This window comes from Populus alba, chromosome 10, assembly GCF_005239225.2.
Source record: "Populus alba chromosome 10, ASM523922v2, whole genome shotgun sequence".
NCBI classification, from domain to species: Eukaryota; Viridiplantae; Streptophyta; class Magnoliopsida; order Malpighiales; family Salicaceae; genus Populus; species Populus alba.
Window position 1 is genome coordinate 20,007,836 of NC_133293.1, and position 27,960 is coordinate 20,035,795.

The 27,960-nt window shown below is 34.8% G+C and overlaps 3 protein-coding genes and 1 long non-coding RNA gene across 5 annotated transcripts; 3 read left to right on the forward strand and 1 right to left on the reverse strand.

The window, feature by feature from the left end:
• Nucleotides 1–200: 200 nt before the first annotated feature.
• On the forward strand, nt 201–2,284 carry LOC118059969 (uncharacterized). The gene is made up of 2 exons (XR_004689372.2): nt 201–1,153; nt 1,448–2,284. It is a non-coding gene; the product is annotated as an uncharacterized lncRNA (long non-coding RNA).
• A 5,505-nt stretch (nt 2,285–7,789) lies between these two features.
• LOC118059970 (putative serine/threonine-protein kinase) lies at nt 7,790–10,270 on the reverse strand. The gene is made up of 6 exons (XM_035073034.2): nt 10,003–10,270; nt 9,698–9,813; nt 9,395–9,605; nt 9,045–9,282; nt 8,606–8,756; nt 7,790–8,307 (listed from the first exon to the last, which is right to left on the reverse strand). The coding sequence occupies exons 1-6, from the start codon at nt 10,076–10,078 to the stop codon at nt 7,855–7,857; spliced, it is 1,245 nt and encodes a 414-aa protein (XP_034928925.1). The 5' UTR covers nt 10,079–10,270; the 3' UTR covers nt 7,790–7,854.
• A 5,848-nt stretch (nt 10,271–16,118) lies between these two features.
• LOC118059971 (aminodeoxychorismate synthase, chloroplastic) lies at nt 16,119–22,749 on the forward strand. 2 transcript variants are annotated; one of them, XM_035073035.2, is made up of 14 exons: nt 16,119–16,264; nt 16,538–16,881; nt 17,062–17,193; nt 17,624–17,691; nt 17,948–18,012; nt 18,266–18,332; nt 18,454–18,738; nt 18,820–18,952; nt 19,382–19,704; nt 19,815–19,894; nt 20,144–20,246; nt 20,573–20,655; nt 21,129–21,746; nt 22,002–22,749. In XM_035073035.2, exons 2-14 carry the CDS (start codon nt 16,569–16,571, stop codon nt 22,480–22,482), a joined length of 2,751 nt encoding a protein of 916 aa, XP_034928926.1. In that variant the 5' UTR covers nt 16,119–16,264; nt 16,538–16,568; the 3' UTR covers nt 22,483–22,749. The 2 variants fall into 2 exon arrangements, with proteins under 2 accessions (XP_034928926.1, XP_034928928.1); XM_035073037.2 differs by lacking the exon at nt 16,119–16,264 and having other exon boundaries at nt 16,741–16,881; nt 17,604–17,691.
• Nucleotides 22,750–23,097: 348 nt separating this feature from the next.
• LOC118059973 (chorismate synthase, chloroplastic) lies at nt 23,098–27,369 on the forward strand. The gene is made up of 13 exons (XM_035073039.2): nt 23,098–23,563; nt 23,678–23,828; nt 23,921–23,997; nt 24,095–24,153; nt 24,566–24,649; nt 24,748–24,840; nt 25,142–25,222; nt 25,548–25,679; nt 25,858–25,960; nt 26,131–26,225; nt 26,325–26,390; nt 26,661–26,745; nt 26,953–27,369. The coding sequence occupies exons 1-13, from the start codon at nt 23,425–23,427 to the stop codon at nt 27,099–27,101; spliced, it is 1,314 nt and encodes a 437-aa protein (XP_034928930.1). The 5' UTR covers nt 23,098–23,424; the 3' UTR covers nt 27,102–27,369.
• Nucleotides 27,370–27,960: the final 591 nt, after the last annotated feature.

Below are 27,960 nucleotides of genomic sequence, written 5' to 3' on the forward strand. Positions count from 1 at the left end.
ATATAAAGAGACAAACTGCACGTACACTCACAAAGACACATGCCTAAAAGAGAGAATTTAAGGGGGGTGGTAGATGGATGATGGAACAGAGAAGGTGCTGGCAAATTAGGCCGCAAAGCAGCAAGGATTAATTATTTGATCATGATAAGAACAGATAAAAAGTTAAGTAGAGAGAACCCCAGTTGCTTGATTAGCAAAATATATAGAAGTAATTAATATGTATATATAGGCTACCAAGAACATCAATAATTAATCTTGAGAAAACATTGGCTTAATTAAATATTAAAAGACATCACAAAAAGAACTGTTCCTCACAAAACATCGACTTTCAAAGCGATAAAAAGATTAGGAAAGCTGAGATTTACAGAAGATTGATTATTACAAGTGATAAGATGATGGTATAAAGGGAAAGGGGAAAAATGGTATGAAGAGAGGGAAGTGATGGAGATAAAGAAGAAGATATTAAAGATGAATTGATAGATAAAATTATCGTCGTTGCAGTACTTCTCTCTTTCTTTCTCTCTTTTTTTTATCACTTTTTATTTAAATAAAGGAAAAGAAAGAAGAGAGACAGAGAGAATCCATGTGTTTCCAAGCACTCCGAGACAAAACGAGCTTCTGAGAAGAAAAGCAACCTTTGCTTTACGACCCAGAAAAGGAGATTTCAAACCACCATGAGGGCTAGCTTAGGAAATTGCGTGGTTAGCAACCCAACCACACCGTCTCCACCTCTCTCTTTCTCTTTTTGTCTGATCTTTCTCTCTCTCATACGGTGGTGGCTGTCTATATTTAGGCGAAAGCTGGGGGTGCAAGTACAACCCCACATCTTTCCTTCTTTCCCTCTCAATGCAACCACGCATAAACGTAACCCCACAAAAAGTAAGCTCATACACACCCTTCCCTAAGTCGCTGGTTCGCTTGATTTATGCCAATTCAAAAGGGCTAATTTTATTTGTGGGGCTTTGAAACCATTAGTTGATTATGACCCGGTTTCTATTTCCCATAGATCTCTCTCCTCTCCTCCTTAAATACCACTCCCCCTCCCCTCCTCTCTCCCTCTCTCTGCCCTAATTTTGACGCTTCACTGAACCACACCCTCTCTTCAGCTTCATTGTTTATGTATGTGTGGTGTCCATGGGGAAGGCAAGCTATGGTAGAGAATCTGTTACCTTCTATTTATTGTTCATGCATTCATTCATGCTATGTAGTATGCATCCATGCAATTGAGGGCTGCATAAGCTCATGCACACATGCCTGCATGCTTAGTAATGTAATATAATGCATGCATACATGCATGTTTTAACCACCATGCATCCATATATATTATATGTGCCTGGCTCCCTGTATGCCATTTGCAGAGCCCACCGGTTCTTCGATGGCCTCCGTGGATGGCGTATGAGGAGCCATGCATATTCACATGTATATTATCCATGGTTTTCACTTGCAGATGGAAGATTTATACGGGCTCCTAGTCCAACTTTGAAGGCTAGAGTCTGCAAGGGTAGCATTGTAATTTTCAAAAGAATCAGGTTCTCTCTGAGAGCGAAGGTACATGTTTATCCTCTTCTCTTCGAAACATCACCCCTGTATAGTTTTTAGGGTTTTCATGATGTGATGTTGATCTAAAGGCCTTGCAGGAGAAATTATTTTAACATGACATTGCCACTACCCTTGTAACGAGGGATCTGATTAGAAATCTATGCTTTTAGCTCTCAAAATATCACTGTGGACGAATTATAATTGTTTGTACCTGACAACATAGGAGTTGCATTATGCCATCCATCTCATCATCTGGCTACATGCTTGTCTCAAGAACATGTCATATGACCTAAAGTCACGGTGTTATGTCCTATAAACTTAGACCATATATAAAAAAAAGGTGGGGGAGAAGAGACAGATCCTCATGATCACAATTTATAGCTTTTGTTCTTTGATAATGGGAAACAAGACTGACGAAAACCCTTTGTCATCTGTGCTATAGCTAGTGTCCAAGTTGATTTGAGCTGGTATGGATTAATATCAAATAATTGCTTTGTCTTATTAAGAAGGTTTCAATGTCTTCTGCTCAATGTTTGGCTTTGAATGTTAATCTGCTTTTTGTTGTCTTGACTTCCCCTGTGATTTTGATTAACCACCATGACCACAACTAAATCTAGGTCTTGTTCTTGCTTTTCTGTGTCTATATATGGTTGCTATTAATTTTCTTTTTACTGATATAGAAAGCATATATATATGCGCTAATTGCTGGTTAAATCGTTTGAAAGGGAAGGGTCTGTCTTGTATTTAACAAAAACAACAATTAATACTCCTATTATTAGTCAACACTGAAAGGGTGCTACTGAATTTGGCTTAATTAGTAGCCCAGCTAATTAGAACTTCGCTTTATTGGGTATGTAGCTAGACAGACAATGTGCAATGACAAAAAGAACTTGGAAAGGTAACTCCATTCAAGCTATCTATACAGTAGAATGGGTCTCGAGAACAAAATCTGCAAGGCTTTTTCCGATTTTGTTTGTGGATACAATCATGCATTCCATTAACCAAAGAACAACCTTTTACCATCCATTTTTCTTTTTTCTTTTTTGCTTTAGATGGATAGTTACAAGTAGAGTTGTGTCCGAGAGATTCTAGCTATCTCTCCTGCTATAACAAATCAAAGGCAAAAGACTAATTAAAGTACTTGAAGATGAATTAACAATAACACAAAGAGTTAGATCGAATTAATATCGTGAGTATTATGATTGTCCTTGTTTTCCACAGAAAAAAATATAAAAAAATCTAATTTGGAGAGTAGTGATATCACCTGCATGCCCAGATATAATGAACACAACCTGGTTTAGGTTTTATCAGCATCAAAAGTAGAGGCATAATCATGCTAGCCACGCACGTCCGGCCAGGGATTCAAGAAAGAAAAAGAAGTGTGGATTATGGGGAAAGTAAAGTAGTGAGGGTGCAGCAGCAGGATTGTGATTATAGCTTCTAGGGAATCTCATACAAAAAGAAATGGAACCTCTTCCTCTCTGTCACTTTCTCATTGGCCACTAGAGAATATGTTATACAGTCAAAGCAGGTCAAAAGGACACCAGCCAGGCCAGATGAGGGACCACATTGGAGATCTACTGTTCAAATGGGATCTTTTTACAAAAATTAAGACGGTAAATTAAAAGTTTTGTCATAAAAACGAAAGTGAAATAGCATATTTTTATACTGTAGCGCTTTTAAAACATAATATTTATATGATATTTATATAGTTTTCGTGCTGTAAAATAATAATATTTAAATATATAACGCTTTGAAGCGTGATAATTGTCATCTAGAAGGCTGGTTGAATATAGTTATATAATCTATTGATTGTTTCACAAAAAAAATTATAACTTTATAATTTTATGAGTAAAAAAAAAAAAATATATATATATATATATATATATATATCCAACTTTTAGACTAAAAAATAGATTTCTATGAAAATCTTAAAAAAAATATTGATCATATAGTAGTTTTTACAGGTAATTCTAAACAGTCAAGGATAAGTTTATGATAACTAAATGAGAATTTACCTTAGACAAATTACATGGATGTTTTAACGGTTGTATTTATGGATTAATATGACAGGTCTAAGTCTAGAAGGAGTTATGGTCACACTAAACTAGAATGATAACTCAAAAGAATCATAACTTTCGATTTGATTATTGGATTGCATTTAATTTTAGACAATTTTTCTACTCTAATCATTGGATCTTTAGATTTTAAAAATCTTACCATGAATTTTGATTTTAACAATTTTGTGATTTTTTTACAAACCAATTGACCGGTCAATTCTCAATTTAAATAGATGTCACAGTTGTAAATCACAACATTAATTTAAATTTTTTTCGTGATTCTCAATTATTATATTTAATTAATGTCATAATTTTTAATTGCAATATAAAAAAAAATATTATTTTGTCAAAACTTTTTTATTTATGTTTCACCATTTATTTTATTTGCATTTTGCATGCTAATTGCTCGATTTATTGGTTGAAATGGGATTTTTAATCACTCTTTACTCCCCGTTTCTTTTCCATGATTTATTTTTTTATTCCTAAGAGAAAAAAGGGAAACACAGAGAGTCTAATAATCCAGAGAGAACATTCTACCCGGATTGATCAGGGGGGAATGGTGAGAGAAGAAGAAGAAGATTAACGTGCCTTCTTTGTTAGGGCTCAGCTTGTCCACTGTTTGCTGTATCAGAGAGTAAATTCTATGCTATGTCTTACCTAAGAATGGCGGTGAAACATCAAGTGTATGTTCGTAACATTTCTACGTTCTTACACAAAATCATGATTTCAGGCTTTTGTGTTCAGAAAGAAATCTTGTTTCAGATACAGAGTTATGCACGTTTATGTTGGGGGCGGGGAGAAGATGTATGATGTCGTTCTTCCAGCTAGCAGACTGCACATTTCTCTTTTTCCTATGTTTCACGTACATATATACCAGTGGGCTAACCTCGCATGGCGAGGGCAAAATAATTTTGTTCATTTTCTCAATACATTACTGTTCATTTTTTAAATAAAAAAAATACTATTATATCATTTAATTTTGTAATCTTAATAAGAAGCAAAAAGTAATTGAAAAGCAACAAGGTTTCAAATAATTCGATATCCATACTATCATGAATGTTTAAAATTAAAAAAATCTTAGAAGACTTTGAACGAGCATTGATATGGTTTAAAAGATAGTTTTTTTTATATATATATAATCAACAAATATTATATATATATATAGATTAAATTGAAGTTTATAATATGAGCTTTCAATTGGTTTGTATAAAAATTATTTATAAAAAACATATGTTAAGAAATTGTTATTCAAAGTTCCTTTTGTGATTTTTTTTTCTCAACTTGGTATCGCTATTTAAATCTCTCTCTTTTTATTTGAATATGGGTAAGACGGATCCATATTATATGTTAGTTTTATAATATATATATATATATAGCAAAACACTGTTGGTTAAAATAACATACAAGTAAATCATGTGTTTGTCTTTCTTACCTGGCAAGATGCGTTTTCCCGATGTTCTTTCATGAAAATGGTGGAACCCATACCAAGTTATCTCAAAAGCATGTTGGGTTTTGCCATGATGGGCTCTCAGATTCTTTCTCGGCGTGTCGTGTACAATTCTTGTGGATTTGGACCTCATGGAGATGCCCCTTGGTACCCTCATCTTCTCCGAAGAGTAAAAGTAAATCAGAATACAGCTGATGTTAAAACCCATGCGCACAGATATACTGCAAGAATCATATGAACACAGGCAGCTTCGATCAGTTCAGAGGGGAAGGGGAAAAAATACATTCTGAGTTAACTTTGATTTACTTGCATCAGATCTGATCAGTTACACAAGATGATGTTGACAGGGAGAATAAACTGGGGAAGATGATGCTTCAATGGATAAAACTCTAACGTCTCGAAATGTGCAGTACAAGCATAAGATTCTTGCCATATTACGGACTTCGGACTGCATCATGTAAATCTTAGCTAAAGAAATTAAAGAAGGACCAAAGCTGTACATACATGATCTCATTATTATCGCTCTCTGTTTTTTTTTTTTTTTTTTGTTCTTATCATCTCTTTCAGTGCTGAGAAGCCTAAGTCTAATTGTTCTTTCTAAAGCAATACTAGTTTCTTTTCTCATGAACGTCTAGCGTTTTCTTATTATTTTTAAAATTGATTTTACTTGATATGACAAGTATACTACAAAGACACAGGAGATTCACCATTACAGCGTGATGACTGTTTTGTTCTTCCCATATAAAAAAAAAAATGAATGTCTTTAAATTAGAAGTATTTTGATATTTTTATATGGTTTATAAGTCATTATTAATTTATTTGAGGGTATTTTTTTTCCATTCAATGTATTTAGATTAGGTATTATTATTATTAATGTAAGTGTCCAGGTCAGTTTATTCGTGCTTCAATTAATTTCACAGGTTTTGAAATTAATGACCATATAAGTTTCTAGTGATCATGATATTAGTAACCACAAGCACAAACCTAAAACTAAAAATAAAGTAAACTCTTTGATTTTAAGTTTTAACCATTAAGTCATTTATTAAATAGTTATGTTAATCATTACTTGATCTTATGCGCAAGACTGGATTAATCCACCGAATCCTTCAACTCAACGACCAAATAATTCAACACATCAATCGAGTTGATGTGCATGACTTTCTCTTTTCCTTCACAGTTATCAACCAAAATAACATTAAGTATTTCCTCCTTCAGGCAATCTCTTGTACAATATGGTCTACCATAGACAAAACAACATGCACTTGGTCTAGATTCTTTTCCTTGCCCTTCAACTTGTTTCCCTCTACCCTAGTCAATAGCAGGTATGAACCCTACACCACCAAACTTCTTATTATTATTAATTTCTTCCTTTCTCCTTTTTATTTTGATTTTGAAGGGCTGTACCAGAACCATCTCTAGCATAACTCTTGAAATCAACTATACCATGCATTCACGGCAACAACACCATTCATCACTTTCTTTTAATTCATGATGAATCCTATAACAAAAATATGAGCAATACAAATTACAAAAACACCAAATCAAATTAACAATCATATAAATTAATTATCTAAATGTTATAATTATTTAAACTACTAAAAATAGTAAATATAACGAATGATCAAAATTTTAACAGGTTTATTCTAAAATGTAAAATCCTAAAAACCTTCAAACGATCCAAATACATTCTCATAAGCTTGGGCTACCACACATGCATGAGCCCAATTTTTACCAAGGTGCATGGACTCGGGTATGGAATCCCGAGCCCACCATTTTAGCTCAGGTCCACTACTAGATGTGTTTCACAGCAGCTTTATAAGCTCAAACTACCACACCCAAGCCCAACATACTTGAGTCGAGATAGTATGCTAAAAGTTTTTTTTTTATATATCTTTAATGGGCTCAAGCACCTTACTTAAGTCCAACATTCTCAAAATACCATAATGATAAAATTACACTCCAACCCTCTTCTATATAAAATAACCAAACTCATAATATATAAATACTACATGAATATTTTAACTTAAGGTTCTTAGTGCCCGTTTGGCATTGCGGCCAAACCGGCTTTTTGAAAAAATTCAAATTTTTTTTTTTTGCTAAAATTGAGTGCGGTTTGTACTTTTTGGATCGTTTTGATGTGTTTATGTCAAAAATGATTTTTAAAAAATGAAAAAACATTATTGGCATGCTTTTCAGCACGAAAAGCTATTTGAAAAGCAACCGCTACCACACTCCCAAACACCTTTTTAATCTCTTTATTTTTAACACTTTTATAAGTACAGTTATTAACTATATTAGCTTACTTAACATTATCAGCTATCAACCACTTAAGTTTTTCATATCAAACCACTAAAAATCTTAATTAAAAATAAATAAATTAAATTACTCAAACCAATAATTTAACTAATTATGTAATTACATATCAATTTTATTTTTAAATATCATAAATTTTAGGAATTATCGTCCAGTAATCAGATTTAAGATTTATTAAAAGGAAAAGAATAGGAGGAGAAGGAAAGGAAAGGAGGTACGACGCAATGAATTAACATTACGATATCGTAAAAGGTGTGTTTTTGGGGAAGGGTTCACGCAGAGAAAGAAAAAGACTGGTGGTTAATTATTTTTAATGATCCTGATTGATTCTTAAATCACTAGAGGGCTTAAAAAGTTAAAAAAAATAAAAATAAAAATAAAAATAAAAATAATTGAATTATTTAACAATATAAAATAAAATAAAAAGGGAAGAAAAAACCACATTCCTTGCCATTAAAAAGTTACAAGAATTTCCACCCTCTCTCGTTCATGGTTTCAGTTCAATTTACAAGCCATGTTTTCAAGATCTAAGGTGGGTTCTACATCCAAAACATTTTCTATTCGCATAACCATCTTAAAAAATAAAAAGCTATCGGACGATTTTTCTCCGACACAAAACAAAGAACGTCTTTTCACAGTTCGCAGAGGGTACAGCCTTGGGCTGCGCCTGCTTGTGATGCTTCGCACTGAGCTTTGTGGTTTTCTTCCTATTTTCACATCCATGATATCGATGATGAATCCTGGCTGTGTTATTTGCATGTTGTGGATGTCGATTTCCCCTCTTATCATCTTGATTGCCTTCGACATGCTCGGTCGAAGCCCACATTTCTCCTGTACGCAAAGCAAGGCAACCTTTACAAATCGAACAGCTTCTGTTCGTAAGAAGTTGCCATCTAGCATCGGATCCACTAGTTTTAGAAGGTTGTCAGCCCTGTACATTTCCCATGCCTGCATCAATCATTGTCCGAAGCATTACTCCATTAGCAAATCGAAGAGGTTATTACAGCAAACTTGGCTGTTTACAGCCTTGTTTCAAGCAAACAGCCAGGCCCCTCCGACCGAAAAAAGAAAAAGAAAGAACATCTAGGCCCAGCACATAAAAGTTCTTGATAGCAGACCATCGTCAATGAGCTCAAAGCCCGTCTTTTCATATAAGAGTGGATGGATCATACCAATAATTATTCAGTATTAATCTTGGAGTTTGGAAGCAAATATATTTAGTATTTACAACTGAAAAAAACAATACCTTCTCCACGAGGTAGTGCTCTCCGAGTTCTGGATCGAAATCAGTAGCTTTCCGTCCACTGACTATTTCAAGAAGTAGCACTCCAAAACTGTATACGTCTGTTTTCCGGGTCAAGCGGCCACTAATGGCATACTCCGGAGCTAGATAACCCCTTTTACACCAAAAACACAATTCAACATTGCATAAGCCAAAAACCCTAAAATTATTATGCAAACCCTATTCAAATAAACGTGTGTGTGTCTTTTTCCTTGAAATAGAGCCACAATGCAAGTGTCAAGCTATATAAAATCTCTGGATCTATTTTAACAGTCCATATTAACATTGATGTTCATCACAGCAACCAATTAGATAGTTTTTACACGCATGAGCTAAGTTTGTTCAATAATTTCCCAATCAGTAAAACCAATTAGGTTATGAGAAGGGGGGAAACTCCACTTACAATGTGCCAGCAACTCGTGTGCTCACATGGGTGAAATTCACAGGAAATAGTTTAGAGAGGCCGAAATCTGAAACTTTGGGACACAGATTCTTGTCCAAAAGTATGTTGCTTGCTTTAATATCTCGATGCACAATATGAGGCTTGATCTCTTCATGAATATATGCCAGACCTTGAGCAATGCCTAACGAAATTTCTCTCCTTGTTTCCCACCCGAATCTAGCTCTATTTTCCTCACCGCCTTGAATTTTTCAAGCAAAACCAGAGCAGAATCAGTACATTGCACTCTTAATCGGTCATTGTCAAATAGTATTGGATAAAAATGGACAAGAATCAATTGGGGGGTTAATTACCAAGCAAAGTTTGAGCAAGACTGCCATTTTCCATATAGTCATAAACAAGAATTTTACGAGGACCATCAATACATCCACCATGCAAGTTGACAAGATTTTCATGGTTAATATTGGACACTGAAGCTATTTCAGACATGAACTCCCTGTGTCCTTGCTTTGATTCTGCTGAAAGCATTTTGATGGCAACGATTCTCCCGTCTTGCAGTACTCCCTTTAAATCCCAATAACATAACATCATCAACAAAATAACCTCACCACATTATGCAGTAAATCAGAGTACCTGTGATTGAACAAGGTATTTACCTTGTAAACAGAGCCGAATCCACCTTCCCCGATTTTATTTGATGAGCGGAATCCATTGGTGGCGACTTTCAATTCATCAAATGAGAAAGCATGAACATTTTGAAGAATTTGTAAACCTGTAATTACCATGAGTAGTAATTGATTAGATCACAGAAAAGGACAGTACAAGAAATAAAATACCCGTAATCATAAGAAAGATTAATTGATTTTAATATTTCTCTAATTGTTTTTATCTTATGTGACACGAGCATCTAGATATCCAATGCTGCTTCGTAATTCAAAGACCTTGTAGTTTAAGTCAATACCTTCCATTGATGGACTGTCTGTGGACATATCAGATGAAGAAGAGAAGCATTTTGAGCAAGAAAAGGAGAACCTCATGCTGTTAAACGTGCTGCTGCTTCGAGCTAGCTAGTACTGCTTTTCATACTTCTCAAACTTGACATACAAGTCTAGTTGATATATAGCGAAGTTGGACCATAAAAAATCTACACAAGAGTGGAGGAAAGCACAAAGGAGGAGAGGAGGTGACGGAGGAAGGTTCATATGCCAATACAAAGATAACTGTTAGCTGGGGAACGAAGGGGTTTTAATTGTGGAAAACTTTTGATCATTAATATATAATAATTCCTTGTTAGGTAGAGGGAAACGATCAAATAATTGAGTACTCTGACAGAAAAAGGCCTAAAGTTTATTTTAATCCATCTATATAGAAATTACTCCGTTGATATTATTATTATATATATTATCCACTGTTTACTTTTGTTAAAAAAATCTTGATTGTTTCAGACCAGTCTGTCACCTTTCACATCTATTTAACTCACCGGATCCTGTGCCTTGACTAGAGGGGCGGCGCCCAGTAGTATTGATGAATCGGACATGCCCGTTTTTATATATGGTGTTTGACTTCTTTAAATTAAAATCACAATATTCGCCATGCACAGAATCAGGAATGCAAGTAGTTGGTTCAGTAGCAACGCAATTTTAGATGCGAAAACTTACTATCTTGATCCAAAGATTCAAGTTTAAATGTTAAAAGATTAAAAGGTGTATAGATGGAGATTTAGGTTGTGTTCTAGCATAGAAGAGTCAAATATAAAAGAGACAAATACATATGTTAAAAGATTCAAGTTTAAACACTATACCTTTTCTTTTCATTTTTTCTTTCTTTGAATAGAGAAATAAGACTTCCATGGAGTATTAAAGAAAGAATGTGTTTTTTTTATATATATTTTTAAGTTTAAAAGTAATGATATAACATGCCATGTCTGTTAAAGGTCAAGTTTATATTATTTTTTTATGGTAAAACAAATTCAAGTCTATAAATTAAATTCAAAAAGCTATGGTCGTAAAACCTTAAATTAGCATGACAGATCAACCCGATATTTAAGATCAGTCTACGCTGAAGAAAAATAAAAAAGCTTAGTTTATACTCAACTCATTTATTTTTTTAAAAATAAAATTAGAAAAGCACTCTTGACCCATATCTTATGGCAGATCCTTCTCATATCAGGTTTTACTCCTCTAGAAGCTCAGGTCAGAGAACACGTTTTTTTTCACTAAGGTCATGTAACAGCAATTGATTAGTGTCATCAATGGCATGATTATTTGCGTAATAATACTAGCATCACATATATGGGATACAAATCCAGGACTTAAATCAGTTCTGCATAAGTTTCCATTTTCATAAAACGCCATGCATAAAATTAAAGGCCAATCACACAAGCATTGTCAGGTCTTAACTACAGAACCAATTGGAAGGCAGTACTTTCAGCAAAGTCAACTGGTATTTGATTACATAAATGGAACCTGTATATGGATGTTCATGGACGTCAGTAATCTGTAGGAAGATATCCTTCGCCAATCTTAACCGTTAAAGTCACTGTCCAGGTTTCATATATGGTTGACTGAACCGCCCCAAGCGACTTTCAATTTCATGATGAGAGGGGATGCACCTGTCTCTATTAAATAATTGCTCTGATGTCACTCTTTTTTGCTACGCTTGAACGAGGAAAACAAGAGGGAGTGAGGGACTGAGTCTGCGTGAGTCAAGTTTCTGACCACTGGTTTGAAACAGTTTAGAGTAAATATGCAACCCAGTTAATTAATTACAGTCCATTCAAGAACATATACTGATCAGACAAGGTCCAAGGAAGTTCTCCAATCTTGGATTTTAGACAGCTTTGACCAGGTCGAGAAGCATGAATCTGTCATCTCCTTCAACCTGCCCGAAGAGGGTTTTTCACTTCAGTTCTGGTTAGATCTTTTGAAAATATAGCTGGGACATGCATTCACTCGCAGTATGTTGCTGCACTGATTTTTCCTTTCTTCGTTTTGGTTTAACTGAAGGAGGCCATGATAGGTTTTCGACTAGATAATGAGTACTTCTGTTATATATAATCTATGAATTTTCAGTCTTTATACTTTAATTTTAACTTGCTTTAGACCTTGGCTGCCGTCTCTTCTGGCTCCGTTTGATGGCTGAAAAGTAATTTTTTTTAGAAAGTAAATTCCAAAAAAGTATTTTCTGATGTTTGGTAGTGTAATGAAAAATGAGTTAAAAAATATTTTCCAGTGTTTGGTTATGTCATGGAAAATGAGCTGAAAAATAACTTTTTGATATTTTATTTTTCTCAAGTTTATTAAAATAGTGAGGAACAAATCTTACAAATTAAAAGGTTGAATGAGAATGAAATTGAAAAAAAAATATAATTTCATAAATTATCTCAAATAAAATAAATAATAATCAAAATAATAGAGATCAAATCTAAAAAATTAAAAAAAAAATAAAAGATGAAGAAATTAAAATAATAATAATCAACATTTTATAAATTATTTCAAATAAAATAAGTAACGATCAAAAGAATGAGGATCAAATTTGATTGATAAAAAATTTCAATAAAAATATGATAAGGAAAAAGCAAATAGCAATTGTAAAAAATAAGAACCAAAGTTAATATAAAAATAAAATTTTAAGAGATGAAATTGAAAAATAAATATTCAAAACAAAATATATATAGCAATCAAAAGTTTGAGGATTAAATTTAATATAATCAGTAAATAATGATATTTCTAAATTTTTCACAACTTCCAGAAAGTGTTTTCCCCCCAAATTTTTCAGGAAAACACTTTCCTGAAAACCAAGCCAAAATTTTCTTTTACTGGAAAGTGTTTTCCATTGACCAACTTTTCTACTGGCAAACAAACACAAAAAAGTTTGGAAAGTGATTTTCCGGAAACCACTTTCCGGAAAACAAACACAACTAAAAGGAAAACACTTTCTTGAAAACCAAGTCAAATTTTTCTTTAACTGAAATTGACTGGAAAGTGTTTTACGTTAACCAGAAAGTATTTTCCGTTGACTATAAAGTATTTTCTGTTGATCGGAAAGTGTTTTTCATTGACCAACTTTTCTAATGACAAACAAACACAGGAAAGTTTGAAAAATGATTTCTCATAAATTTTTTTTCGGAAACAAACATGGACAGTAGAAATTCAAAATTCTATGTTACTTTAGACAGTAGAAGTTGAAGATTTTATCTTACCTTAGACCATGGCTGCTCTAGTATCTACTGTTCTGGTATAGAAATTAAGTTCAAATTTTTAACTGACTTTAGGCCATGGTGGCCCCAGTATCAACTCTTCCAGTAGAAGTTCAAAATATTAACTTACTTTAGACCATGGCTGCAGGAGTATTCACTGTTGAGTTTCATGAATCTATACCAAATTCATTTTCTAGGACAGATTCCAACTTCCACACCATGCCTTCCACTTTCTCAAGCACCATGTTTTGTTTTTCTGAAACAAGAGATAAAATTACGGTTTCTTTTCACAACAGGACACGTGCTCAGCCTTGACAACACATGATACACGTGCTTGTTGCCCATTGGCTACACAAACTTGGAGCAGGAGAGTGGAGGCATGGTGATTGGCGCTGCGCTTGCAAACAAGCAAGAGGCTGCCCGTACTTGATATCCCTTGCCTTTTTTTTTTTTTTTATATAACATAAGGTGTTCGGGTCAGCTTGTGCGCATCACAATTAATTCTTGAGATCCACTGAATATCCTACAAGCCCAATAAACATTTAAGACACCGTAAAAATAACAAATATACATAATGAGGTTCGAACCCACATATAATAGAAGGGAACAAGTCCCTTCCACTGTTGGCCACAACCCAACCCTAGCTATTTTGATTCTATTTGATGTAAAGTGTGTTTTTAGAAAAACTTCGCAGTTTATTTGCTGAAAAGTAAATTTTTCTTTTGAAAAGTAAATTGCGAGAAAATGAATTATTTTTTTTATGTTTGGTAATATAATAAAAAATTAAATTGAAAAATATTTTTTAATGTTTTGTTGTGTTATAAAAAATAAGCTGAAAAATGTTTTTTGTTGACCAACTTTCTTGATAGATAACAAACACATGAAATTTTGAAAAATGGTTTCTTCAAAAACCACTCTTTCGAGAAACAAACATAACCTTTAGACTCTTTGCTATTTAAAATTTTAATTATTTTTTAAAGTGTTTTTTCATTTATAAATATATTAAAATATTATATTTTTTATTTTAAAAAAATAATTTGATATTAAAAATATTTTTTGAAAAAAATATTTTTAAAATATAAAAATAAATAATCCCAGTAGATTCAATGACTCAAAAAAAATCCGGTGACCTAAATAAGAATCATGATTCAAATCTTGTAAAAAAATCCGACGACCTAAGTAAAACTCATGATTCAAATTTTGCGTCGGGTCGGCCACCAACCAAATTTAAAAACTCTGTTGAAAGCTTCCCTGCCATCATTAATTTGATATCTGGCAAATTATTAATAATCATAATGGTTGTGTCCAGAGCCCACATTCTTTGAAAAGGTTTTTTTTTTTTAAAAAAAAAAGAGAAGAAAAAGGGTTTGCACAGACAGTAGAGAACTGATAATATTATCTTAATATATTTTTTAAAAAATAATCTCTGCTACTGTATCGAACAACTTGGTGCCGGCTGGCGGCTGGGTATACACTGTTTTATAGGCCAGGCTTGGAATTTGCAATTCAAACTGCGTGGAAGATGGATTATTTCTAATAAATCCTATTTATTTGGGCTAGATTCTTTTATATAGTGCCCTAGGCCCATATAAAACGAAAACACCCTCCTCCAGTTTGAAAACTTGATGATCTTAGAGAAAGATTGCTCCGATGAACATTTTTTTCCTATTAAACCACGCCCGTTATTAGAATTAATAATAATAATAATAATAATAATAATAATAATAATATCAGCAATAATAATAAAGTGGATTTTATTTAATTAATTCAAACAAAAGAGATGTAGATAATAATTCGAAATTCATTATAAATTTATTTAAAAAATAAATTTACTTGATATCTTTATTTCCTTAACCAAAATATATCAACTTAGCCAATTTACTTATTTGGGCCAATACGTGTTCGATTTGTGGACATCTCTAAGCCCATAACATTGTGGTCATATCCGAAGCTTTTGGTTAGGATTGTCAGGCAAAAGCTCCGACGGGTTAGCGGCTGACTTTCTTGGTTTGCTTCGCTGTACATCACCAGCCCTTTTTAATGAGCAGATCTCGCCTTCCAAGGTGGCCGGGGGGTTGGTGGAGTTGAAAAGGAAAGGCTGCGTATACTTTTCGGCTTTACACGTGACAGAGCAAAAGAGTCAGACGATCGACTAACTGTAACAAGGGAAAGGGATGCAGCAATAAAAATATCTTACGTGATTTTATCCCGAACAAGTTTTTATACCATTTAACAAGAACATGTTTTAGGATTTTAAAAAAACATTTTTAATTAAAAATATATTAAAATAATATTTATTTATATTTATTTTCTTTCTCATCCAAACTAGGAATGAATAAAAAATTCAATAAATTGATTAAACTGAAAAAATTAAAAGAAATAATTAAAAAAAATCAAATTGTAAAAAAATTCCTACTAAATTGATTAGAATTTTTAAAAAACCGTCTGATTTCGTTTTATAAGCCTAAGACTAAAAAAACTAAATAAAAAAGAAACCGAGTCAAACTGGAAAAATCTATACCAAACCAAACCGATATTTGCTCTAAGATAATTAAATTAAACCGAAATTAGTTAGTTTAAATTAATTTTTATTTTTTTAAAAAATATTTAACTTATTTTTTTAATAAAAACTAATCCGGCCAAAAATCATCACATCTACTTCAAACATTGAAATTATATAAAAAAACATTTAAAAATAAATTAATTTAACTTTTTTCTAAATAAAAATATTTTAAAAAACTTGATAAACCAAAAAACAAATTCACGCGCAAGGCCGAGAGAGGCATCCCTTTTCCCACCAACGGACACTGACAGGAGTGCGGAAGGTACGCACTCCACGAGGGTTCAAAAGAATATTATATAAAGGAAATAAAAAATAAATAAACACCAAACAAACACGGGGCCCATTCTCTGCTACACCTCTCATTCATCCACTTCCTTCCCTTCCCTAAAACAAACTCCACCTCTCCCCTTCTTCTTCCGCCAACCCTGCGTTCCGTTCTTTCCCTCCCTTCCATGTTCTAAGGTATTCTCCCCCCCCTCTCTCGTTCACTTTTTCGTTTTTTAGTAACGATGTTTCTCCTACACAGAAACTAAGTTGCAAATCCCTTTGTAGATTCAGCTCCAAATTTGCAGGATCTGCTTGCTTATCATTAATTATTATTACTATTAATTAGTGATCGAGCCTGCTCATTGCTCGTTTTACTTTTTGACAAACTTGCTGCGAATAATCCCATATGAGTGTGGAATTTGAGATTTGCAGTTCTCTCATCGCTTCGCTGCTCTGTTCTGATTGCAGGGGGGTTTCTTTTTGAGTAGTGGAAATTAAAATGGCTCTGTGTTCGTCGACTTCGTTGGAACTGAAAAATCCTTTTATTGAGGGCACGAAAGGGAAAATAGCGACATCCAAGTCTTTTCTAAGAGTTGGTTATGTTGCCAAGAAGGAGAAATCTTGTTGCTGTAATGGTAGAAAGGTGGCGGTATCCAGTCATTTGATGCCCGGACATTTAGAAGGGTCGTTCATGGGAAAGAAACGGCTGGAGGAGCCTAGCCAGAAAATGGATTTTGTGAGGACATTGTTGATTGACAACTATGATAGTTATACCTATAATATTTACCAAGAGCTATCTGTCGTTAATGGGGGTATGTATTTTTTGTTTTGGTTTTCTCTGTGTTTTCGGTTACTGTTCTTGTCTCTCTCTGTTTGTTTTTTTTTTCAATTTTACTTGGAAGTCAATTCAACTGTATTGTGATATATATGTGAAGAGAGAGAGAGACTGTTCGTTGAAATTGTCTCATTTGGTTTTGTTGATGCCATTTCAGTGCCTCCTGTGGTCATCCGAAATGATGAGTGGACATGGGAGGATGCGTGCCATTACTTGTATGAAAAGAGAGCTTTTGATAATATTGTTATCTCACCTGGACCTGGTTCTCCAACATGCCCAGCGGATATAGGTAAGATCGAGGATGGAGTTTCTGTCATTTCCATGCTTGTGGACTGTATTAGTTCAATTATACCCCACATCTCATTCACGGACACAAGATGTAGGATCCACCAATCCATGCGTAGAAGTCTACCCTGTTTCACTTGTCTCAATGCAATTAAACTCATGAATGTCAATATAAACATTATTATTATGTCAGTTATTTGATATAAACATTATTGTTGGGGTCTTGTTAAGCCATAAAGTTGTCGTGTAAGCTTAAGCTGGATCATTAGAAAAGTTCTGTGTGCTGGCAGGATAGTGGGATATTTGTTTGTCACAGGCTCACTTCCCTTGCGATGATGATACAGTTCAGTTTATTTTCTGTTTGACATATTTTATCATTTTTATTAGAGTGGAGTTAATCACATTACGTTTCAGAATCTATTTAAATCTTACAGGAATATGTCTTCGACTGCTGCTTGAGTGCAGGGACATTCCTATTCTGGGTGTTTGCCTTGGACACCAGGTATTTTGGTTCATGTTCAATGTCATATTCCATGTTGGCTGAATTTATCTTGATCAATTACTGCTTGTTTTTATGTTTCTATAAATTAACATGTTTACACCCAAGTTAAATCAAGTTTTTATCTGTTTTTTAATCTTTGCTCGATGCAGTATTCTCTTCCCATATTGCGTGTAAATGTAACTTTTCCTTCAACTAGACAGATCTTTTATCACGATCTGCTTTCCACTAATGAATTGAATGGCTTTTCTTATGACAGGCCTTGGGTTATGTCAATGGTGCTAGAATTGTCCACGCATCTGAACCAGTCCATGGACGCTTAAGGTATATTTTGAACATAATTTCAATGTTTTCTTATATCGTCCTGGTGTTCTTGGGTAAAATATTTTTCCATTTTATTGTATGTAGTTTAGTCACCATAATATCATTAGTATCTATTTTTTGGATGTTGTTGTGTCTATCATGGTAAAAGCATGACCTTATTTTGTGATAAATGACTTGCTAATACTCGCAAAATGGTCTTTCATGCTCTCGATCCCCCCTCCACTAACTTTATCACTGGTGTTGTGCCTTACAGTGAAATCGAACATAATGGAAGCAGGCTGTTTGATAACATCCCTTCTGGCAGAAAATCTGGTTTTAAGGTCCATCTGTATTCTTATGCTTTATGGATGTAAATTTACTTGTGGCCTTTATACTGTATGTATTAGGGACCATGGTGTATGAGTGTTTCATTTACCACTACTTTTCTCTTGATTGTTGCAGGTGGTACGGTATCATTCTCTCATCATAGATTCAGAGGCACTGCCAAAGGAACTTATACCGACTGCTTGGACTTCTAGCAGCACTCATTCTTTCCTTGAGTCTCCAAATTCTGGTCTTAACCCTGATGCGTGCAAGAATCAGATTAGGCCAAGCACATCTTTTGATACTTTTTCAACAGGATCACACAATGGAGCTTCTTGGTCTTTTAGCCACCCTGGAAGAATGCAAGGGGGAAAAGTTCTCATGGGCATTATGCATTCTACTAGGCCGCACTATGGCTTACAGGTTTGTTTATCATCTTTGTGCTGCAGTTAATCCCTGATTTGCTTTTCCGTGCTTTACATTCTTGATTGTCTTGACCTTCAGTTTCATCCGGAAAGTATTGCAACCTGTCACGGAAGGCAAATATTTGAGAATTTTAGAGAGATTACAGAGGATTATTGGCAGAGACTGAGGCCAAGGTCAACATTTATTAACGAGAGAAAAGTTCATTATACTGGTAAAGATTACCAATTAATTTTTCTCAGCAGTGAATCTACTTTGTACTATCTTTCAATGTATATTCATGTGTATTTGAAAATTATAGAATTATGCTATGCCTGTGCAGCAATTTATACTCCAATGGGAGTTCCCTTGTGTGATACGGAATAGGCCTCCTGTGTGTTGTTAGAGAACTTAGCATTAAGTTTGCGGTTTGACCAATCAACAAAGTATTTTAAGAGCAACTTTCAATGAGTACAGGGAGCATGGTGTCAACATTTAGTGAATATGTCTGGTCCACCCTCCTTCTGCATGCTCTCTGTTTCATTCTGAAACTGTATCTCGCCATCTGTGTTGCCTAAAAGTTTACCTCATGAATAACTCTATTTCTCTAATGTTATGCATCTGCATAGCCAGTAATTTCCCCCGAGCAGTAAACTTTTTTTAGCATGCATGCAGGTGCATGTTGCTAGTCAGCTGTTTAGAGTTCCTAGAATTGGATCATTAGTACACAAGGAAGATGCTCAACCATTCAAAGAAGCTTTTAGAAGAAGCCAAGTACTTGGAAATGCCAGCGTGAATTGTCTCAGCATTTCCAGTGCATTGAAGTTTCCAGAATCAAGCATCAACGTTAGGCATTTAAAGTTGAAATGGAGGAAATTTGATAAATTAGCAGCCCGAGTTGGTGGAGCAAGAAACATATTTAACGAACTGTTTGGGGCTTGTAAGGCTGAAAATACGTTTTGGCTGGACAGTTCCTCAGTAGAAAAGGTCTTACTCTCTGAAAATTTTTTAGCACTTTGTTGTCATGTTTATTATTTTTAACCTTCCCTTTTAGGGATTTTGACAGCCTTTGTTTTTTCTTGCTTTTGAACATTTAGAAAAGAGCACGCTTTTCATTTATGGGGGGTAAAGACGGACCACTTTGGAGGCAAATGACATTTAGATTGTCAGATCAAAGGTTTTGCTAACTCGGACATCTTCTTCTTCTTGAATAATAGTCATTCACATATCCCTTCAATTGTTTGTTTGGTTTATTCTCGTCACATTTTTTTGCTTTATTTATGTTTTTAACTAATTGTTTAGAGTGATGTTTTGCTGAGTCAGGTGCTTGATTGGGTTTCTTTTTTTGATAGATAAGATTGTGTGATTATCTAGTTTTTCACGTGATCCTTTACAGAAAATAATTTGTACTGGACTTATTTTTCAGTGATGTGGATTTTAAAGGTGGAGGTTACTTATCAATCAAAGATGCTCAAGGATCCACCAAAAGCATGTTTTTGGAAAAAGGTTTTCTTGATTTTTTGAACCAGGTATAATTGCATAGACTTTACTGGTTGTTTTTGTGCATCAAATCATGACAACATTACAAATATAAATTACGCTTAAATTTTAGTTTCCTTTTTGGGATTTGGGGAGAGGGGGCAATCGAGTTGAGTCTGCATGGAAATAATGACACATTATAGAAAACATATGAAGTTCATTTGCCTCTGACGAATATGACAGGGCTTTTAGTGCTCGACTAAAAGTTGATGCATGCAAAAATAGACTCTAATGCCACATGTCTATATTCATGCTTTCAATCAGATCGCTAGATCCAGTCTGATAGATGTTTTTTGTTGCTTGATCTGGTTTCTAGGAGCTACTATCATTTACTTACGATGAAGAAGATTTTGAAGAACTGCCATTTGATTTTCATGGTGGTTATATTGGTTACTTCGGGTAAATTCTTTCTCTCTCCATGTGCAGGTTAATCTTGTTTTAATGGGAAACATAAAGTCATCAAGCTATTTTAGCATTGCACGAAATTCCTCTTCATTCAAACCTCCATAAATACCAGGCATTAATCTCTAAATGTGCCGTGTCTCAGTTCCACACACATCACAGACCCATTCAATTACTCCTTGCTGCTTGCTTGGATCTTGTGTTGTAGGTAGTCAAATGCTTTGCATAGATCCATTTATCATCAAGAATTATCTTGTTTGGATTTTTTAGAGATTAATATTTTTATCCTTACATCCCTTTTGAAAGGACTTGGAAATGCAAAAGACAAAGTAAAAGAAATTAAAACATGAACAGGCTAATTTACTGAAGTTCAACTGGAAATATCATATCCCTTGGAGCATCCTTTTTATGCGACATCCTGGCTGAATCTGGATTTGCGATTTTTTGACAATATATCTCTCATATCACAGGTATAGCCTCAAAGTTGAATGTGGCATGTTATCCAACCGACACAAATCTACTACTCCAGATGCGTGCTTTTTCTTTGCAGATAATTTTGTAGTCATCGATCATCTTAATGACAATGTTTATATATTGTCCTTACATGAGGAAAACACAACCAGCATTCCATGGTTAGATGGCATGGAAAATAAGTTGCTTTGCTTAAAAGCTTCTGCCACAAGGAAGTTAGGGGAGCAGGCTTCCCCTACTGCAACAGTTTCCCCATACAAGGCAGGTTTTCTTGGTGAGAAATCTAGAGAGCAGTATATTAAAGATGTTAGTAAGTGTCTAGAATACATTAAAGATGGGGAAAGCTACGAGTTATGTCTCACTTCTCAGATGAGAAAAACAGTTGGACAGATAGATTCCTTGGGACTTTACCTTCACCTCAGAGAGAAAAATCCAGCACCATATGCTGCGTGGCTTAATTTTTCAAATGAAGATTTGTGCATCTGCTGTTCTTCTCCTGAGAGATTCCTACGCTTGGACAGAAATGGTATATTAGAAGCAAAGCCGATTAAAGGTACCATAGCTCGTGGGGTGACCCTGGAGGAAGATGAAGAGCTTAAATTGAAACTGCAGTACAGGTAAATTTGAATCTGGTCTTCAAATTGAAACTTTGATAGCTTATCATGTGATTTTACCTTCATGCTAGACATGAGAAATCATTCTTGTTAATGTTCACACGCTATAAAAATGAATGTAAATAATATTGAACAGACTAGTTACCTTTGAAAATACCTTGCCGTGTAAATCATATTGAACAGAATAAATGCATTTTGAGTGCAAGAATTGCTCTATTGTTCTTTTTTCTATGAACTGACCTCTCTCTCTCTCTCTAGTGAAAAGGATCAAGCTGAAAATCTTATGATTGTCGATCTTTTGAGGAATGATCTTGGTCGTGTCTGTGAGCCTGGCTCTGTTCATGTCCCACATCTTATGGAAGTAGAGTCGTATGCAACTGTGCATACTATGGTGAGCACAATTCGAGGAAAGAAGAGGTCAAATGTAAGTGCAGTTGACTGTGTCAGGGCTGCATTTCCTGGTGGCTCTATGACAGGTGCACCAAAATTGAGATCAATGGAGCTTCTCGATTCTCTTGAAAGCAGTTCTCGTGGGATCTACTCAGGTTCCATTGGATTTTTCTCATATAATCAGACATTTGATCTGAATATAGTGATAAGAACAATAGTTATTCATGACGGTGAAGCTTCTATAGGTGCAGGAGGAGCTATTGTTGCTCTGTCAAATCCCGAAGACGAATACGATGAAATGTTACTGAAAACACGAGCACCAGCAAGCGCAGTGATAGAATTTCAGTAGGATCAGAACCAGACGTTCACATTATAGAATAGCAACACTGTTGAATTTTCTTTTCCTCAACTTTTTTTCCCCAGAAATCGTCATTCTTGCTGCACACAAGCACAGATAGCCCTGAAGAGATCAGGGGCAACGCAGCTTCACTGTTTTTTCTTCTTTGTAGCGGCCTTGAGATCCAATTATATTTAAACATTGACTCTTGCTTTTGTATTCGATTGTTTACAACTTACCATTATAAAAAATTCTATACAAGTGTATCATTATTATTTTCCCCTTGCTTTTTGTATTCGATTGGCATCTCTTGCATTTGCGCTTTGAATTGGTTCTATAGCATTCTTTTCTTCTTGCAGCCTAAAAATCCAAGAGTTGAGAGTTTTTGTGAGTCGAAAAACATGAGCAGTTTCTTGGTAATGGCCAGCTAGCTAGCATCTTCGTAGAACGATCTTTGAGCAGCACGGTCTTTGATTAAAATGTTGTAAAACAACCAAACTGGTGGCCGGTGTAAAAGGAGGAGCCACCGTATAATGTATGAATTGACCAAGTCGTATTTTTGTTCAAGTATGGACAAATTATAGGTTGGTGGCAGTTCTTTCCAAATTATTGTTATTTCACTCCACCACCTACCAAGTTTGTATGATATCCAAGCAAAGATTGGGCCATCGCCTTCCCATTCTGCGCACTACCTGCCTAGTCAGTGCTTACCTACCCAAAAAATTGAAAAAAAAAAAAGAAAAAAAAATGGGGGAAATTCTCTAACACACAGACGAGGAGAAGAGGGGGGTAGGTGGTTCCAGACAAACTACAACAGCAACTACACCACCACCAGACATCTCAAAGTTAAAACCCCACGCAATTTGCTTTATTAAATAAAACCAAACCAATCTCTCCCAGCCTACTACTCTCTCTCCTCATCTCTCTCTCTCTCGATTTTCATTAGAGAGGTCAATGGCTTCTTCTACTCTTACCTCCAAGTCCTTCCTCGGTTCCTCAAGAATCGACGGTGCTTCAATCTCCTCGGACCTCCGTAAACTCTCAATCTCCTCCGTTCAGATCTCCTTCCGCTCACGTATTCCAAAGAAACTCCGTAAGTGTCTCCTTCTCTTTTTAACAATTCATTTATCTTCTTGCATAATCTCTCGCATTTTAGATATTGAATTTAGGTTTACTCAGCTTGACTTATGTTTTTTATTTAATATAGAAATAAATGCGGCGGGAAGCACATTTGGGACTAATTTTAGAGTAACTACATTTGGTGAGTCACACGGAGGTGGTGTTGGTTGTATAATTGATGGATGTCCTCCGCGCATCCCTCTATCCGAAGCTGATATGCAATTTGATCTAGATAGAAGGTTATTTCTTCTTCTTTTTTCAAAGAATTACTTTTTTGATTTGTTTTGTGCCTCAAGGTGTATTGTATTGATTATTTTTTCTGTGAGTGCAGGAGGCCAGGTCAGAGCCGAATTACGACTCCGAGAAAAGAGACGGATACCTGCAAAATATCTTCCGGTGTTTCTGAAGGTTTCTTCTTCTTCTTCTTTTTTGTTAACAATGTGTTGTTGCTGATGGTGTTGGTTTTTGATGTTCTGATATGGTGGTGGTGGTGTGTTAACTGCAGGACTGACCACTGGGACGCCGATTCATGTATTTGTACCAAATACTGATCAGAGAGGACTTGTGAGTATTTAATGCTAGAGGCATGTGTGATACTTGGCATATATAAGGAGGTCAATTTAGCTGAAAACGGGCTTACAGTATGTTTTTAACAAGTTTTGTTGATGGGAAATGATTTTGCCTAGTCTTTACTTTCCATTTTAGATTAGTTTGCAGTGTTTGCCTAAAGAATATTACCTAGGGTTTTCAAAATAATATAGTTCTGTTATCCACTATGATGGTGACTGCATGTACATTCGATTGCTAAAATTTTAGGATATGAATTTGATTTGAAAATTGTGAAACGAGATAAATAATGGGGTGTCTGTTTACTAGGGAAAGGCACATGTAATTGGGCAACGATATACTTGGTTGATATTGTTTTGTATTTTCTAAGCAGTTGAGAAAGTCTCATTCTTATTTTGTTGAATTTCAGGATTATAGTGAAATGTCAGTTGCTTACAGGCCTTCACATGCAGACGCAACTTATGACATGAAGTATGGTGTTAGATCAGTTCAGGTAGTTTATTTAACCAATAAGCACTCTGATTATAAAGATACTGCTGGCATTATTATGAAATGCAAGTGTGACATAGTTTATTTGAATTCTAACTGAAGGGTGGGGGTAGATCTTCAGCAAGAGAAACAATTGGAAGAGTTGCTGCTGGAGGTGTTGCTAAGAAAATTCTCAAACTATATGCAGGAACTGAGGTGTGTTTATTAAGACCTGGGTGTAGAGAAATTCATTCTTGTGATTTTTTGTCTCCATTACCATTTGTGGACAAAATCGTTTATCTTTTGGAGTGTTTGGTCTGTGCATGTTTGATTTTTTCCAATTTTGTATGTTGGATGGAAATAGATTTTAAACTTTTTTAAACAAGTTTCCTTGTAATGATTTTATCCATTTTATCATGAAAAAAATATATAAGAGTAATGTGACAGCTCCTTTTAGTGCTGGATGTTTTTTCTGTTTTTTCATTATCCTTTGCCGTAATGTCTGTTTTGCTTTCAGATTCTTGCTTATGTCTCTCAAGTCCACAAGGTTGTACTTCCAGAAGGTGTGGTTGATCATGAATCTCTTACACTTGATCAGGTAAGAGATGGTGTTTCTGAATAACATTTATTTTGGGATTCAGTTTAGCCATGTGAGAAGCTAACTAAGAAGTTGCGATGTATTTTGGGATGTCAGTTTTGTGTAATTCCTCTTACAAATGGAAGAGTCCTTTTTAGCAAGAACCTCTCACAAATCTGAGTGCCTTGATCCCGCATGAAGTTTTACAACACTTCAACAACCATAAAATTATATTTGGACTTGTAAAAGTTTGACTGAGAAGAAATAATATTTTATAAATCTGAAAGTCAAATTCCCTTTTCTGGAGATTTTTGCCCTTAGTCTGACCCTGCTATGCATGCCACAGATGGAGAGCAATATTGTCAGATGTCCAGATCCTGAATATGCAGAGAAGATGATAGCTGCCATCGATGCTGTCCGAGTGAAAGGGGATTCTGTTGGTGGTGTTGTCACTTGTATTGTAAGGAATGCACCACGTGTAAGTATATTGTCTCTATCTCCCTGTGTACTGTGCATATATTGATTTGTACATGATGTTCCATCATCAGATTTTGGATTGTTCAAAGAAGTTTCTAGATCCTGAACACACAAAGCTTATTCTTATGGCTTCTTATTGTGCATTCTTTGCCTGGATTAAATCTATAATTGCATGCCAGGGGCTTGGTTCACCAGTCTTTGACAAACTTGAAGCTGAGCTTGCTAAAGCTGCTATGTCACTACCTGCAACAAAGGGCTTTGAATTTGGGAGTGGATTTGCAGGTTGATAACTTTTATGCACATTTTAGAGTGCATGTGGCACCCAAGTTTTTCAATTAAGTTTGGTGATTGGGAATGATATGCTTAGGATGCTATCATCTGCTCTGTATTTCTTTATTGCTATATATTAAGCCACAATTCTAAGTCTTAATCAATGATGAAATTCATTGCAGGCACTCTCTTGACTGGGAGTGAACATAATGACGAGTTCTACACAGACAAACATGGAAGAATCCGAACAAGAACAAATCGTTCTGGTGGAATACAGGTGCTTGTTTGATTCATGATCCTCTTTATAATTTTAGTACTTTGGTATGATATCCCTGGTTGAACATCAGTTTTGATATTTTCCTCTTTTGACGAGCAGGGAGGAATATCAAATGGTGAAATTATAAACATGAGAATAGCTTTCAAGCCAACATCTACAATAGGAGTAAGTTTGATCTATCTACATATCAATATTAGTGCATGCATTTATTTGTATGCCTAGTTATTTGTTTTTAAGATGATGTAAAGATCATGTCTGTGATGAGCTTGCTCTCTTTCAGATCATTTCTTAAGATCTGCTAGGAACTATCAGATTGTTTTCCACATTATGTATCTACTGCTCCTGTTGGTTTATTAAGCTCCGCTTGTATATTTGACAACTATTTGCATGTGTTTTATTCTGGATTTTATATATATTTGGTGCACTGGTGCGCAGAAGAAGCAACATACAGTTACTAGAGATAAAAAGGAGACAGATCTAATTGCTCGCGGTCGCCATGATCCCTGTGTTGTCCCACGAGGTATGTCCTTGTATGATAGGTCGATTCTTCAAATGATTGAAATATCTTTAGTATTTTGATGATTGATGCAATTTGGAGTGGGCTTATAGTATCATCGTCAGTGAAAATTGAAGAGAACCAATATTAATCATGTATGCTTGCTCGTTTGAATGTGAAAGAAAAGATAACTTCTCTCTAAGAGTATGCTTGTTTGGGATGGTAATGCAGCGGTACCAATGGTGGAAGCTATGGTGGCCTTGGTGCTCATGGACCAGTTGATGGCACAATACTCGCAATGCTATCTGTTTCCCTTCAATTCGGAGCTACAAGAACCCTTGATAATGCCAAGACTTGAGGCAGCCAATGCGTCTGTATGAGAGATGGAGTCGATGTAACACAATTTTCAGCTAGTTTTCTTGCTGAGACAATTGGCTACAAGTTCAGATTTTTTTTTTTCTTTAAGTATTCTGTTGTTGTAATCTCTGAAATTGTTCACGCTCTTTTTCGCCCTCTCTCTAATGGCATAATGTGAGCAGATATCTGATATTATTGATCAATAAAAAAAAAATTGTAGAAGCAAAAGAGGTAGTGAACGTGCGCCTCTCTATTTATTTTATTTCTTGTATAAATTGAAGCTTGCTCAGAGATCAGCTGAGAGGACCGAGCTCCTGTCATTTTTTTTTTTTGGTTGCTTGGGGTTATGATAATGATGATGGTTTTAAATATTTTTTGTTATAAAAAGTTTTATTTTTAAAAAATTATTTTTAATATCAGTATATTAAAAGGATTTAAAAATATATAAAAAAATTATTTTAAATAAAAAAATTAATTTTTTTTGGAATATAGTTTTTATAACTATCTTCTTAAACACACGCAAATTAAGCTATTATATTCTGATGAGATGTTGATAAAGAGATTGGGCTCTGTGATCTTTCATTTAAATGTTTTTGCACGACCAAAAATGGTGAGGTGGAATTAAAACCCTATCTCGATCAGGAATAAAATTAAAACTTCTGCACTTTACCCTAAAAGAAATTCGTGTATGCCTTTTGAATGTTGAGGTTTGAAATGCCTTTTGAATTCGGGCTTACGAATCCCAATCAGATATCTTGATAAAAATAAAAATAAAAAAGTCATAGTCGTTTTGCCCTTGAAGGCCTCCATGGAATACTCCTGATTCATTTAATTTGAGACCACCTGCTCTACATCATAGTCACCCTGGCAGGATTGTTAGAA

Excerpts from the sequence above, each read along its gene's own strand:
- LOC118059973 (XM_035073039.2), top strand. The coding sequence starts at position 23,425 with ATGGCTTCTTCTACTCTTACCTCCAAGTCCTTCCTCGGTTCCTCAAGA. Across the intron at positions 23,829-23,920 it reads CAATTTGATCTAGATAGAAG|GAGGCCAGGTCAGAGCCGAA; the intron begins GTTATTTCTTCT and ends CTGTGAGTGCAG. Across the intron at positions 24,154-24,565 it reads ATACTGATCAGAGAGGACTT|GATTATAGTGAAATGTCAGT; the intron begins GTGAGTATTTAA and ends GTTGAATTTCAG.
- LOC118059971 (XM_035073035.2), top strand. The coding sequence starts at position 16,569 with ATGGCTCTGTGTTCGTCGACTTCGTTGGAACTGAAAAATCCTTTTATT. Across the intron at positions 18,739-18,819 it reads GGCCGCACTATGGCTTACAG|TTTCATCCGGAAAGTATTGC; the intron begins GTTTGTTTATCA and ends CTTGACCTTCAG. Across the intron at positions 19,705-19,814 it reads ACAGTTCCTCAGTAGAAAAG|AAAAGAGCACGCTTTTCATT; the intron begins GTCTTACTCTCT and ends TTGAACATTTAG.
- LOC118059970 (XM_035073034.2), bottom strand. The coding sequence starts at position 10,078 with ATGAGGTTCTCCTTTTCTTGCTCAAAATGCTTCTCTTCTTCATCTGAT. Across the intron at positions 9,814-10,002 it reads AGACAGTCCATCAATGGAAG|GTTTACAAATTCTTCAAAAT; the intron begins GTATTGACTTAA and ends TGGTAATTACAG. Across the intron at positions 8,757-9,044 it reads ACACGAGTTGCTGGCACATT|GGGTTATCTAGCTCCGGAGT; the intron begins GTAAGTGGAGTT and ends TTGGTGTAAAAG.